Here is a 16,716-nt window from a genome sequence, read left to right as displayed (position 1 = left end):
CGCTTACCCAGTCGAGTGCTGGAATTTAAATCTCCTCTTGAAGTTTTGCAGAATAAGGTTCCGGATATATCACACATCAAGGTGTTTGGTTGCACTTGTTTCATGCATTTATCAGCTACTCACCGGGATAAATTAGATCCTAGAGCAAGCAAGTGTATTTTTTTGGGCTATTCCACAACCCAAAAAGGATACAAATGTTATGACCCGTTATTGAAGAAATTGTGTGTGTCCAGAGATGTTAGATTTATTGAAGGCACACCATATTTTACTGCAGGAAAACAGGGAGAAGTTTTGTCAAATTTTTTTCCTTTGCCCAGTATTGAGAACACTAATAATCTTCTGTCTATTGTTCCTAGTATTGATTGTGTTCTTCCCAATCCGGACCAACACACTCAGTCTTCCACTAGATTCACATCCAACAATGATGGTCTGGGACAACATCAACTTCCAGCTGCAACTCATCCTGCATCTAATCCTAGCAATGATATTCTGCAGATTGACCAACAGATTCACCTCCAGTCTGCCATTGATTCCAGCAATTCCACAATTGACCATATCAGTAACTCAGAACTGCCTGGTACTCTTGATGCTCTGCCAGTCACTAGAAGAGTTTCTATTCGAACACGTCAACCGCCATCACGCATGCAAGACTATGTCACCTACAACGTGAGGTACCCTATTTCCAAATTTATGTCTTATCATCGACTGTCTCCAACACATAATGCATTCCTTACCTCTATATCCAATGTTCATGAACCGAAAAACTTTAAAGAAGCTCAATCACAGCCCGTATGGCAGCAGGCCATGCATGAAGAATTAAAGGCTCTTACTGAAAATCACACATGGACTATAGTCTCTTTACCTGCTGGAAAGGAAGTTGTTGGATGTCGTTGGATATTCAAGACAAAGTTTAAATCAGATGGGACAGTTGATCGCCACAAAGCTCGTCTAGTGGCCCAAGGTTTCACTCAAAAATTTGGTGTTGATTACAAGGAGACATTTGCTCCTGTGGCCAAGATGACCACTGTTAGAGTTTTACTTTCAATTGCTATCAACCAGGGGTGGCCTCTCTTCCAAATGGATGTCAGCAATGCATTTTTACATGGAGATCTTGAAGAGGAAGTGTTCATGAAACTTCCTCCCGGACATCCTCACAGTGGAAACTCTATGTTGGTTTGCAAGCTTCACAAATCTATTTATGGCTTGAAGCAGAGCTCTCGTGCTTGGCATACAAAATTAAGCATTGCTCTTGAGAGTCTCAGTTTTACAAGAAGCTCAGCAGATTCCTCCTTGTTCATTAAAATTGTTTCTGATCATACACTGGTTGTACTGATATATGTCGATGATCTTATTATAACAGGGAGTAATGAAGCTTCCATAGCCCAGCTTAAACGGTCTCTCCAGCAGCAATTTCCGATCAAAGATCTTGGTTCATTGAAATATTTCTTAGGCATTGAAATGGCAACCTCCCGTAAAGGATTTTTTCTCAATCAGCGTAAATACATAATTGATTTATTGCAGGATGTTGATATGCTGCACACGAAGCCTGTTGCCAACCCTTTAGACAGCAAATTAACATTGGACTCTTCCAGTGAATCTCTTGTTTCTTGCACTTACTATCAACAAATTGTTGGAAAACTCATTTACTTAACAATCACTCGACCGGATATTACATTTGCTGTCAGTCTTGTCAGTGGTTATATGCATGCTCCAACAGTTCAACATCTTGGTATGGTCAAACGTATCTTGCGATATCTGAAAGGCACCATTGGTCGTGGCATAGTTATGACTCGCAATGGTCATAACAACATCATGGGATATGCTGATTCTGACTGGGCAGGAAACTCTCTTGATCGTCGATCTACTACTGGCTATTGTATGTTTGTTGGTGGTAATTTGGTGTCCTGGAAAAGTAAGAAACAATCTGTCGTCGCTCGGTCAAGTGCTGAAGCAGAATATCGTGCTATGGCCTCTGCTGCCTGCGAATTGATATGGCTTAAACAACTTCTTGCTGATTTCGGTTTTCATGGGGTTACTCCCATGACATTGTTTTGTGACAATCAAGCTGCCATGCATATTGCGTCCAATCCGGTATTTCATGAACGTACAAAGCACATCGAAGTTGATTGTCACTACATTCGTCAACAGGTTCAAGCCAAACTTATTCAACCCCAGTATGTTCGTTCTCATGATCAATTAGCTGATGTGCTCACAAAAGCGCTGTCATCTACTCAATTTCACCGGTTGTTGAGCAAGCTTGGATCTACCAATCCGCTCGATCCAGCTTGAGGGGGAGTATTGAAGATACTGCAGAAAATACAACAGATATTGAAGAAGAAATTCCAGCTGCAACTATTGATACAGATATTCCAGTATTATAATATTCCCTAATGTAATTTATTTGTTACCTAGATTAGACATGATTTTATGCTCTGTTATTATTAGTCTGAAATCCTAGCGAGATTCTTGGAGAAATTATGTGCAAGATTGTCTTTCCTTGCCACATAATTTCCTGCTATATATACATGTATAGAACAACAGAATAGGTATACGATTGAAGTTTTCTTTATGTAAAACACTGTCTTAAATTTCTTTAAAACCATTTGACTGATAAGTTATTCTATAATGCATGAACAAAATTGTCACAGCACATTGCCCTCTTAGTTCCTAGCAGGAAACACACCTCAATGTCATTATGCAGAACGGTATAACAGTATTCCTAATCGATACCCCCTTAGCAGACATACCCAATCCACAACTATTCCAGAATAAGATCTTCATTAAGAAAGAAGGTAATACATATCCAATGTCGAGCTGCAAAATGGCATTATTGGTCGTCATTCCAATCTTCCAGCTCTCTGTCCACCTGGCCTCTAATGGATGTTACCAGCACCTGCAAGTCCTCAACATTCCAAAACCCAATGCCTGCCCAGTTTTCAACGTTCCCTGCACCTCTGCCTCAACAACAGAATTTGATGCTGTTGGATATGAAGATGTTAAACAACGAAGATTCCCTTGTCTGATTCCAGAGTCCAGTGAGCCTTGGGATTCCACCTCACATTCATCTTCAATGTGCTGTAGACTTCCACTTGAAGAGAGAAGCTTAGCCTTGTGCTTCATGCGTCTCAGAAACATTGGATGCGACGTCGTGGAATTGTTGCTAACACATCCTGAAATTGTAATTGCATTTCATTTGAAAGACGGGGGCCTAAATGAAGTGCTGAACAGTTGTCGTCATAATGGCCCATCGGTTTTGGGCCTTCATTTGGACTATAATATGATGGGCTTGAGATATGTGGGCTTCGCGTTGTAAGCAGATTGGATGATAAATTCAGTAGATAAACTCAATTACTCTCAAATAGTAATATTTAATTTGAAGAATTTTTTTTTTTAGAAAGTGTGGCCCTTAAACCATATAAATTTTGTGTATGAACCTTTTATATATATATATATATATATTATTTTTATTTAAATCTCTTATAATATTTAATGACACATTAAGGATCCATGTAGTGATTACTTGGTTGCTTTTAGTTATATTTGTTGATGTGAATACTATTAGGTGCGGTTAAAAGATGTTTATCTAGCAATATAACAAAAAAAAAACAAGAAGATAAAGCTAAAACAAAAGGTGAAAATACAATGGCATAAAAATATTTTATTATTTATTGCTATAGTATAATTATCTATTTAACCTTCTCAAAAAAACCAATGGCTTTTACATTGGGGATTTTTTTTTCTTTTCACATGACTTATTATTAATTATTATATTGATCGATTGTCTTTTTTATGTTTTTAAAAACAATGAAATTATTAATTTACTCTTCAAACCAAAATTATTGAAACTAACTTTTAAGAGCTTTCACATCAATTCACTATTTAAGAACAATAAAAAGCCTTGCAAAATTTCTAAAGCTTGCATATAGGAGCTTTTATGTTTTTTCATTATGCCTTTTTTTTGTTATTATCAAATTGAGTAATGGTAATTTAATCTTTTAATAAAAATAAAATAATATTAAAATAGAAAAGTTGATGATATATACAAGTCACACTCCAACGTGTGGGAGGCGCCCATAACCTCTGTCAGCATACATAACACGTCATAGTGGTTAAAAAGCTCTTTCGTTATGTTATTGAAATCTTTACAGCTTATTATTTTTGGTGTGGTGGCATGTGGTGATGTTGGTATGATGAATTGTTGTCGGTGAGACTTTTTTTTTCCTCTTTTCTCTCTCTTATCCTCTCGAAGATCGCACTAGACATTTAGAATTTCAATGTTGTCCTCTTAATTATTGATATTTCAAATTTGATTCTTATTCTTTTTATTTTTAATTTTTATTCTTGACCCTTCACCATTGCCATTTTAATTACATTCTTACTATACACGCATACGTGAATTATAATTTACATATGCTTGTTGCATTTCAGTGACCAAGCCAGGGCTAGCTGGAACAAGCCCAGCTCGTATGGCTAACCTAGATCCAGCTAGAAAAAAAATAAAAAAATTGTTTCTTTCTTTTTTAAAATTTAAAATTTGCGAACTTATTCACTGATGTCATAGTCAAGAATACCGTACTTTGTGGATTGCATAATATTTACCAACGCTAGAATTTGAAATATTTATAGGTGAACATTTATTGACGTCAGAGTTGAGAATATTATAGGATGACCTTAAAAATAGAACAAAGACAAACTCTTAGCAATTCAAGACAAAACCAGCAATGCAGCTTGCTTCAAGTAAAACGCTTAAGGGGTGATAGTATCTTCCATTTCGCATAACCAGTTTCGTACCATAGAATCTCTGTTGATCAGTTAGAGTATCTTCCATTTCGCATAACCAGTCTCGTATCATAGAATCTCTGTTGATCAGTTAGGGTTGGTAGTGACTCTAATACTAAGTGATGACTCCTTAAACTAGACCTTTCCCCCAAAGAACAAGATGTTAGATATCTTTTCTTTTCTTAGATTATTTTTAATTGGTGCCTACTATCTCTTCATTCTCTCTCCACCGTGGCCTTCGGCCATCACCTGCACCATCTCTCCCTCTCTCTCCCTACAGGTTTCTCCCTCTTCTTCTTCTTCTTCTTGCGTCCAGCTCTGCAACGAGCCACCAGCCGTTCCACCGTCCTCAACCAAACTAGTGACCGCATCCATGACCTCTTAGCGAGGTAAGCCCCCTTTCCTCTTCTTCTTCCCTCTCTGTTCATGCATGAATAGTGGGCGTGTCCTACTATTCATGCAATGGATTTTGGGCTAGGCCAAATGGCTGGAACGGGTCCCACCCAAACTAAAAAACATTATGTTGGGCCAAGATTAGCCCAATATTTCTTGGGCCGAGTTCGGCCAAGCCAATATTTATTTAATATTTATTTATTTATAATATAATATATATTATAAAAAAAGAAAAAATTCAAAAAAATTCAAAAATCCTTTTAAAAAAATTGTGTTTTCTCAAATGTTTTTCTATCAATTTTGTATAATATCAGGTTGTATATTTATATTGTAAGATACAAATCTGATATTAAAATACCTGGTTTTCTCCAACATATTTCTAAAAACCATTTTTAAAAATAAAAAAAAATCAAAACTTTTAAATTAATTTCCCTTTTCAAAAAAAGAAAAAAGAAAAAAAATTTTTGTTTTCATGCATACGGCCAAATCCTAAAAAGTTTTTCATGCATATTTTAAAAGAAAAAACAAAAACAAAAACAAAAATAATTACATATTTTTCATGTTTTAAAAAGTAAAAAGAATGGATATCGTAATTAGTTTATGATTATCCATTAGAATTTGATTAAATTGTCAAAAACCCTTTATCAATTATTTTTTTAGGGTGTAGATGTAGACTTTAACATGTATGAGATATAGATGTAGACCCTTGATGCTTGCAAGTATTTTGTGTGCAAATATTTGTTGGGATTGAAGCTTTACAGCTTTGAAAACTAAACTATTGGAGCACAGTTTGTGCTTCGGACACTTTAATGACAATATAGCCTATATAAACTGGATCTTTGTTTTGGTAGGACATAGTGTTTCGGGTTCTTTTATGCCTACCTCAATTCAATTTAAAGGATTTTGAATTTCAAATTTAAATATTAAATTTAAAGCCACCCTCAATTCAATTTAATGTTAAACTATATAAATTTTACACTTTTCTTACAACTCCGAACTTTTAGTTATAGACTTGTAACGATGTATTAAAATCTTTATGATCTTTTAATATGCAAAATAATAATAATAATAATTAAAACTTGTAGAATAATCAAATAATCTAAATGTAAAAGATAACTTAACAACTCATGATTAAAAAACATATTTTCATTGGATGATCATTCAATTTATTACAAACAAGCACTAAGATTTTTTAAAAATTTATTTAGAATATTTTAAGGATAGTTTTAATATTTTTTTTATAGAAAAATAAAAATATAATAAAAATTTAAAAAAATATTTAGGATATTTCAAAGGTAGTTCAAATGTTTTTTTATACAAAATATAAAAAATATAAAAAATTAATTAGTATTTTTGTTGAGGATACTTTAAGGGTAGTTTAAATGTTTTTTTATAACAAATAGAAAATATTTATAAAAAAAATATTTAAGATACTTCAAGGGTAGTTTTAATATTTTTTATAGAAAAAATTATAAAAAAAATTATAAAAAATAATTAGCATTTCTATTTAGGATACTTTAATGATAGTTTAATTTTTTTTTTTTAAATAGAAAACATTTATACAAAAAAGTATATAGGATACTTAAGGGTAGTTCCAATGTTTTTTTTAATAAAAATAAAAACAAATTAAAAAAAACTAATTAGCATTTTTGTTTAGGATACTTCAAGGGTAGTTTAAATATTTTTTTAATAAAAAATTAAAAAAATTTAAAAATTATTTAGAACACTTCAAGGGTAATTTTAATATTTTTTATAGAAAAAATAAAAAAAAAATTAAAACAATTAACTATAATTTTTGTTTATGATACTTCAAGGGTAGTTTAATTTTTTTTATATAAAAAAATAATAGAAAACATTTATAAAAAATTTATTTAAAATATTTCAAGGATAGTTAAAATATTTTATATACTTTTCATATTTTTTTAACATTTGAAAAAAAAAATTATTGACATTCTGCATTATGCTGGCCAACATGCTAATATATATATATATATATATCAACCCTTTTGTTTTCAAGTCGTATATCAAATATAGGAAAAACTGGGGAAGCTTAAAGCTATTCATAATTGGAGGAGAGTTCACCCATATTGACCTTGTCGCAGCGAATAAGAAGATACTCATGGTGGATTTTTTGTCTAATACTTAAAATTCTCAAATCATTTCAAGGCTTTAGGATATCTTAACATTAGTTTTTTTTTAAAAAAACAACATGAAGTTTTAACGATAGATGGTAATCATACGGGAGATGAGCTTAATAGGATCCTCAAAAGCTTTACGAAAGTGGAAATTTTCAATGCCAGGAGACAAGCATAGTCTGGGAATTTTCTTTTAAATTCTTGAGCACACTATTATCTGAAACAAATATAGGCCCAAGGGAGGGCATAGAGTATAATTTCCCGTACCCATTGTTTGTGCCATTGCTGGCAGATGCGTATTACTTTTCAAACAACTAGGAAGGGATAATCAACCACTACCATTTCAAGCAAAAGTTGAAAGAAGTTAGGCAAGAAAATAGAAATCTTGTCCACATAAAGACACAGATTCAATTGGTAGCTTACCATGCTAGTTCTGACTTTGGAGGAAAAAGCCTGTCGACCAACCCTATCTCCTAACGAAAGAAAACGTAATATCCTATTACTTTAAACAGTCTGGAGTAGCTTCTACGAAGTTACTGGCACCCAATGGCATAGAATGGGCATCGCCGTCGTTGACTAGCTAATTACCCAAAATCTACGTCGCCTTCCTATATATTTTTAAGATAGAGAAGACAACCTTTCACCATAAATGAAAGGTTAGAAAAAAATAAAATTGAACCCGTCTTCTAGTGCTCCTTTCTTTTCTAGCTTTTGTAGCTAACTGTTAGGATAAAAATGGATGCCAAGAATCGACGCATGTGGTTGAATAATTTGCCTACAATATCTGTTTTATTAATTAGAGATGCCATTCATATTACAAGGAGGAGGAGATACACTCTTCTCAACTCAACTCAATTTCTAACTCGTAATCTTTAAAAACATCTCAATTTAATAATTTAATATTAGAAGTTTAATATTAGAGAATAATATAAATTATATTTTGAAATTTTACCTAACAGCTTAAGCTATTGGTTTGAAATGGTTTTTTGACATGGTATTAAAGTTTTGATGATTAAGTGGTCACGAGTTCAAATCTCATCATTCCTATTTATTTGATAAAAATTAAGCACAAAGTAATATGAATCTGTACAAGCCAAATGATTTTCACTTGAAAGAATGTGTTAAAAAATAATATCAATCATATCTTAGAACCTAACCTAATAACTTAAGTTATTGAGTTGAATTGATTATTTAACACGCAACACTTTCTCTTTGTCTTGGTGATTAGCTCAATAGAAATGTCGTGGAGATTATTTTTTAAAGTACTTTTTTTGCTTGGAAATACATCAAAATAATAATTTTTTATTTTTTAAATTTTATTTTTCATATCAGATAAAAACGATCTTAAAACACTAAAAAAATTAATTTAAAATAAAAAAAATATTTTTTTCAAATAAAACTTATAAAACACAAACAAATGGGATTTTATAACCAAAGATATGCAGCAAGGTGGAATAGATCCACAGCTCCTTCCAACACATGCCAATACATGTCATGTCAACTCATTCCACCTTACTACAACTCAGCTCTTGCAGCTGAACAGTAAGTAAAATAGGAGCCATCGTTTCTTCCACATCTAGCTAGCTGGATAAGAAATGGGTGGGTTGTGCCTTTAGCTCTCCATTAATCAACACTAACAAGATATATATCTGACCACACTGCGCCCATATCGTATATATTGGAAAATATCATATTTACTTTGATCAATATATAGTGCTAAGTGTCAAAGAACCAACTCAATCCAATAACTTAAGCTGTTATGTAAGGTCTCAAAATATAATTTATATTATTCTTTAACACACCCCACCTCAAGTGAAAGCCCTTTGAACTTAAAACTTGCACAGATTCACTTTACCTTGTGCTTAATTTTTATCAAATAAATGAGGATGGTGAGATTTGAACTCGTGATCACTTGGTCATCAAAACTCTGATACCATGTCAAAGAACCATCTCAACCTAAAACCTTAAACTGTTAAATAAAATCTTAATATATAATTTATATTATTCTCTAATATTACCTAGCAACGCCAAACAGTATGATAATTGGGAAGCAAAAGGAAATCACAGCAAGTTGCCTATGATACTGTCTGGCAACAGTATTTCAAACTTGTTTCATTAACATCAAGATCAATGCGATGTTGTCCATGGACATGGACCCCAATCCACAATTGCGCGCTATCATGTAAGAAATGGACTTGACAACTTCTTTGAAAAGTCTCTCCATTAATATTGATGATGTTCAACGTCGGCTCAACATGATTTTGAACCAACAAATAATCTCAATAGTGATTCGATGGCGAAGATCCTAGGTGATGCAGTTTCTGGATGTTCTTAGAACAGTTCAATTCAATCCCTTAATGTCTAGAAAAACGTAATTTAGTTTCTCTCGGCACTATTTAGAGTGTGATTGGATTATATTTTTTAAAATTTTTAATTTTTTTAAAAGTTCTAAATTAATATTTTTAGTGTTTTTTTAATCATGTATTAATATAAAAAATAAAAAATATCATCTTAATATAATTTTAAATAAAAATCACTTTAAAAAACACTTTCACCACAATCTCAAACATACTATTTACAATTCATGGCAATTATAGATGGACACTATTTACACTTCTGTTAATTTCAGTATCAATCAACCAAATTTGAAAAATGAAAAGTAAGGTTATCATGTATTATAAACATAACAGTCAGGGCAACACAACCTTTCATTTTCAAAAACATAAAACGAAAAAATGTCATATTCATGAAATTTTTAATTTCCAAACTAATTGATTTTCAAGTTTTTTGAAGAATAATTTTTTTTATTTATATTATAAAAAATTTTAAAACTAAAACAGCAAAGTGTATAGAGTTTGGCTCTATTTAGAGTGCGGTTAGACCATATTTTTTTAAAATTTTAAATTAATATTTTTTAGTGTTTTTTTTATCATTTTAATATATTAATATCAAGAATTAAAAATATAAAAAATATTATTTTAATATATTTTAAAATAAAAAACACTTTACAATTCATGGCAATTATTGATGGATACAATGACCAACGTTAATTTTGGTATCAATCAACTAAATTTAAAAGATGAAAAGGAAGCTGATCATGTATTATAAACATAACAGGCAATACAACCTTTCATTAAAAAAAAAATGAAAACATGTCATATTCATGAAATTTTTAATTTCCAAACTAAGTGATTTTCAAATTTTTTGAAGAAATTTTTTTTTAAAAAAAAAAATTTAAAACTAAAACAACAATTTCTATAGAGTTCAAATTATTGAGATCATTATAACAATATGCTTGTATAATTGGGAGGAAAAAAAACTCATAGCTTCTCGTCTCTATCTAGTCTCTAGCATAAGCAATATATAAAAATCAAGATTTGTTAAAATGAGGACAAATTCCTTGGAAAAAAAAGTTATTTAAAAATACTTTTTTTTTCCTTTGGTTTTTGTTTTACTCAAGAAGTAATTAATTAGAGTAGATCCTACAACGGATATTAACATAAATTTGAAAATTTATTATGGAAATGGAAGAATAAATGAATATGCACACATATAGTGATTTCAATTTCAAATTGCTATTATATTGGGTTCGATGGATCCAATCTTTTGGTCAAAATGGATTCAATTGATGGGAAATAAAATACAAGGCGTAAATTGAATTTCAACACAAATTTATGGCCACGTAAAGTGGAGGTTTTTCCAAGTAATAAAAATAAATATAAAAAGGGACATCAAAATTACTGAAAAACTGTAAGAGACATAACGATTATTATAAACTTTATTTTCTCTTCAATTTATTTCATAGCAGTACATCTTATTTTCATATGATTAGCCATAACTTGGCATAACAAGTCAGGTTATTTAAAAACCTAGCAAGCGAGGTTATTCTCAGTAGAAACGCCGAGTTGACTGCAATAATCTCTATAATATCTAACACGAGCCTGAACAGCCCCTGAGTTTCCACCATTGCATTCATTACCATTAATGGCTCGAATAGTTGCTCCAAAACCTTGGCTTACAACAGGACGAACACTTTTCATCCAAAACCATAAGGCTGTCTTAAATGACACAACAGCATCCCTTGCTACAATGTCAGGATTGTTCAATCCATCAAAGTTGTTGCTCCTTCCGGCTGGCCCATAGTTGTAGTTCCATGATAGTTGGATTGGTCCGCGACCATGGTATTTCTTGCCTGGAACACATGGGTATTGCCTGTTGTTTTCATCACAGTAGTCACGGGAAGCACCATTTATCTCTTCTGTATAGCAGAAGTCTGCAAAATAAGACATTTTCTCTTGTCAGTTTACACACTAGGAGCTGAAACACGCTTATTAGACAGTTCACTTTGTTGACAAAATCCATATGCGGACAAATGTATTTGTGGAAAAGATAGATAGACAGACAGAATACTGTTGGCTATCATGCTTGCTATTAAAATGCTGCGAGAAATGTTATTAGGGATAGAAGAGGAACTTACGTCCAGTCTCATGAGTAACATGAGCGAAGAAAGCTGCAATCTCACGCTTAGAAGCTTCAGCTGAACCAAGTTTACCAAATTGAGGATATGAATTGACAGCACTGAGAAATGCATTTCTTGTATAGAAATTCTTCCCAGCACAGCCTGCACCAGCTTGGCTGATTATACCATTGAAGAAACCAGGCGTAACAATATCAGCAACAGAACCACTCCCACTAGGGGTAGTAGGTGTAGGCGATGAATAACAGGGCCCTTGTTTACATCCCCGACCACAATAGGCATTGCTAGTGCCACAGTAGCCATATTGACTGCAACAAAGGTTTGCAGCACAGCCACAATTCTGAGCCTCTACCACATTCTTGGGCAGGGCTCCTGCAAGAACTATGGCTAAGATAATGGTAAGTAGAATATTGCTTCTCATTTTCGCTACTCCTGAAAGGAGTTTTGATATTGATAGGAAAAGAGAGAAAGGAATTTCTTGTGATGTGTGGAGATAAGGTCGAGGTTAAGCTATTTATAGAGGCACAAAGTGGACGAGGTCTATAATTTTACGTGTAAATATCTAGGAGTTGATTATAATTTAGTCTATAAAGTTTAGCAAAATAAATAAAGTTTAGCAAAAATATCTAGGATAATGACATTAATGTCCTTACGTGACATGTTGTTGAAGTGGTCAGACAGTTATATACCATAAAAGGTAGAAACTTTATTACTACATCAGACACAATCCTATTTTTAGTCCTCTGTATCTATTTCTAGATCAGACAATCTTACTTGGCTTGGTATGTACTGATTATCACTTCCTACCTAACTTTTTTCCAACCCTACATTTTCCTCTCATTGAGAGCTTAATTTACGTTTGATGAATGACCTAACTAAAGAAACCTAAAAACAGGAAGTTATTAATTTATTGATAAAACCAGTATACCATTAATGGTATTATAAACAGGAAGTTAAATAGATGAGAACATAAAAGGACGTTACATAGGAGATGCTGCTAACAAGCTCCTACAAACAAGAACTCATAACTTATTAGACTATGTCAAAATACCTTAAGGATCTGTAATCAAACCATTCTTTGTATATGAAAAATTATTATTCCAGACATTTAACTATAGTGCAAGACGATGGAGTATGAGTTGAAACAATGTATTCCAATTAAGCTTCTTATATATCTTTGAAGATCAGCTTGTTTTTTGCAGTCCAAATATCCCCATAAAATTCCACATGATAGCATTGTGAAAACATTTTGCTAGAACTTACCTTTGACCATGTCGCTCCATTGCCAGATGACTTGATCTATTGTATTTAACATACACTTGAGGTATCAAACCAACTCAAAAATCATTTCCATAATCTCCACGTGTGGTAGCAATGAAGGAAAAGATGAGGATCATGCTCCTTTTCATGTTCACAAAAGGGATATATAGCTTGACTGGGATGTAGTAAATGGCGGTGTGCTAGAAAGGCTCTTGTATATACTCTGCTTTGTAGCAATATCCATATGAACATTTCTACCTTTGGTGGGGCAGATCCTTTCGACAAAAGGGAAGTGAATATGAAGTTTCCTAGAAATAGAATGTTATCAATTAAATCATTGTCATACTTGATATATAGCCCCGCTTGTGTCTCCTCCTGCCCATATTTTTTTATCACCTCTGCTTGAATGCAATGTTACCCCTGCTGACAGTTGATTCATGTTATTTAATTGCTCCTCTTCTAATGTCCGCAAGCATCTTTTCAGTGAAGTCTTCATTGCCACTAAGTTGTAGCATTGTCCCCTATATCTAACAAGCAGAGAGAAGGTGTTGTGATAAAGGAGAAAAGGTGTGGATAAAGATCTTTTAACAGCGCACCAGCTAGCCACTTGCCTATTTAGAAGTGAATATTGCTCTCATTGCCAATCTTAAACCAGCAGTTGTTCTTCAAAGCCACTCCTAATTTAGAGTCTGCGCTGATAACAAAATAGATAGACTATCATGTTTCAGAAAAAAAAAATGGTTTGAGAAGTGGGAGGCCATTAATAAAAAAAGCCTAATATCTTTTGTTGAAATGGTCTTGCCAACCTCTAAGATTGTTTTCCCCTTCCACCTGAAACAATTTTGAATTTTTTCAAGAAACAATATATAAAATATATATAAAAAAAACACTTTTTTAAAATTTTTATTTACAAGGTAAGTCCTTTTTCAAATGACTAATTTCTTGATTTCAGGTCTTCTAGCAATTTATTGTTTTCGAAGTTTTCTAGACACTAAAAAAATACAAAACTTTTTTTTTATATCTACTTTTCTTTATAAATTTACTATGCAAAACCAAAAAAAAAAATTCAATTTATTTGCATTGTAAATATTATAAAAAAGGGGTAATTGTTATTTTGTCATAATCTAATTTTTAACTATTTTTATTTTATCTTATTTTTATTTTATTTTCTATATAAAAATAATAGAAAAGGAAGAAAAAATAAGTGATGATAAAAAATGAAAAAATGAATGAAATGAAAAAAATGAGATGAATGAAGAATAAATTGAAATTTGGGTCAAGATATATAAATTGAAAGATTGGGGACTTAATTAAACTTTGGACTGGTTTAATTAATCAAATCAAGAGCTTAATTGTATAATTGATAAATTTGAGTATTTAATTGAACTTGAAATTAGTTTAATTAAGGAAATCAGGAGCTTAATTGAAAAATTATCAAAGTTTAGAGCTGATTTGGGTCAAGATTGCAAGACATTAAAATAAAAGGACCCTGTTGTAAATTCCGCCGAAATAAAGGGGTCCAATTATATTTGATTCAGGGGCACAATTGCAAATAGCCATTTTAGTCAAGAAAACGGCGCCGTTTAAAAAACAGCTATTCATCACCTTATTCCTCGGGAACCGTTTCAGCAGTAAAGGCTGGGAAAGAACAGGGGAAGCACACAGGGGGATGAAGAAAAAAGAAGACTGGGAACTAACACAGAAAAAAAAGACGAAAAAGAGAGAGGCAGAAATAACACAAAAAAACCTGAGGAGGGACGATAGAATACCAGGAAAATAACAGAACAGAGCAAAGACAGTAGAAAGGAGGACCGGAGAACTGGAGGGAGAATCCGGGGGAACTGAGGACGAACTGAGAGGATAGAACCCGAGGGAACGAACTGGGGAAGCGAGGAACCAGAGATGACAGAAAAAATAAAAACCCACGGACGAAGAACAAAGAAAAAAACGGAAACACAGAAAGAACCCAGGAAAGAAACCAGGGGACATAAACGAAAAGGATAGAACCCAGAGGACGAACTAAGGAGGAACTGGAGGGAAGAGAGAGGGAAAAAAAAACAGAGGAATGAAGAGAGCAAAGAGACAAAAAAACAGAGAAGAACAAAAACACAGGGACAAGGACAGAATACCAAAGACAGAAGGAAAGAACACGGGAAGACGAAAAGGAAAACAAAACACAGAGGGTAAAGCATATGATCAATCAGCACACCAGTGCATTCGGCTTCGTCTCCAGGTAGGTTCTTCTTTCCTCTGCCCCGCTTTTGCAATTTTCAGTTTTTGCACTGTGCGAAGGTGAATTATTACCTTCGCAATGTGTAGCGCACGCTTGAATAAGCTCGTGCGTTCCTACCACCCAGCCGGGTTATTGATTTGTACTAGTAACCGGGCTAGGGCAATCCCCAAAAAACAGAAAAAAACTGGGTTTGGGCCTCAAGTCCTACTGGCTAATCCCTTTTATTTTAGTTCTTTTTATTATAATATTTGACCAAAGAGTTTCCTTTTAATATCAGAAAATTCCAAAAAAAATTATGAATCCTTTAAAATTTATTTGAAGGTATCTCATATTTTTTTAAGATATTTTACTATATATTTAATTTATAAATTTTTACTGTGAAATGTAAATTTGAAATTCGATGTGTTTTTTTTTTAAAAAAAAAAAAAGATAAAAAATATATATGTTTTGTTTTAAATTTATTTTATTGGTATAGTTAATGACACCAAAACAAGAAATATTATATTTATTTAGCTATGTAATATTTACCAATACTAAAATTAAAAGTATCTGTTGCCGAATATTCACTAGCGTTAGGGTCATGAATATTATAGGTAAATCATCAAAAATATTTTTCCTTTTATGTAACCAGTTTCATACCATAAAATCTCTGTTGATCAGTTAGGATTTCTAGTAACTATAATATTAGGTAACGACTCCCTAAAAAAGATATTTTCTATTAAAGAATAAGATACCAAAAATATATATTTTTCTTTGGAGATTTTTTTTTTGAGGCTATCGAGATTTCAGGTGCAACAGTTTTTGTTGATTTTGTTTTCGTTCAGTTGTTATGTATTTCTTCCTTCAGCCTTGGTTTATTAGGAAAAGTCATGGATAACTTCTTTTCCTTTTGGATAATGATCGAAGATTTAATTAAATGGTCATCAAGCGATTGACAAAAAAATTAACATACAAATTAAAGGATAAGTAAAAGTACAATAAATAAAAGTGAAGGCTCCTTTTAATCCTATAACAAACACCAAAATAAAATCAGAAAAGCCTTGAGAATCAGCATATATAACATGGGATTCCCATAAACTCAGATCATGGATGACCAACAAACAGATGCAACAACAACTCCAAAAAGTCGTCATCTCGACAATCAAGTACTAAGAAATTAATTTTAAGAGGTATACTCGTTCTGGATTGTTCTGTAAAGATTACTAGTTTTAGTTCTACAAATCTCAGGGTTACTGGAGGTTTATATGGTCGTTAATTTTAAAACTCGTGAGATTAATCGAGATACATGCAAGCTGATCCAAACATCCATATTAATTTAAAAAAAGTACAAAGAAATTAATGAATCAGAAGTTACGGAGCCCTCCCCCTTCCATTATTAGTCCAAAGTAAAATACCCTCAACATTACGAACTATGTCAAGCCTCGTGTAATGAAATTGTT

At 32.5% G+C, this 16,716-nt stretch overlaps 1 protein-coding gene across 1 annotated transcript; it reads right to left on the bottom strand.

The window, feature by feature from the left end:
- Window positions 1-11,073: 11,073 nt before the first annotated feature.
- LOC133706381 (basic endochitinase CHB4-like) lies at window positions 11,074-12,267 on the bottom strand. Its single transcript, XM_062131908.1, has 2 exons — window positions 11,785-12,267; window positions 11,074-11,580 (listed from the first exon to the last, which is right to left on the bottom strand). The coding sequence occupies exons 1-2, from the start codon at window positions 12,203-12,205 to the stop codon at window positions 11,177-11,179; spliced, it is 825 nt and encodes a 274-aa protein (XP_061987892.1). The 5' UTR covers window positions 12,206-12,267; the 3' UTR covers window positions 11,074-11,176.
- Window positions 12,268-16,716: the final 4,449 nt, after the last annotated feature.

The sequence above is a fragment of the Populus nigra genome, chromosome 11 (genome assembly GCF_951802175.1).
Source record: "Populus nigra chromosome 11, ddPopNigr1.1, whole genome shotgun sequence".
In the NCBI taxonomy this organism is placed as follows: Eukaryota; Viridiplantae; Streptophyta; class Magnoliopsida; order Malpighiales; family Salicaceae; genus Populus; species Populus nigra.
Note: the sequence above shows the minus strand (reverse complement) of the source record. Positions and strands in the feature narration are given on the sequence as shown.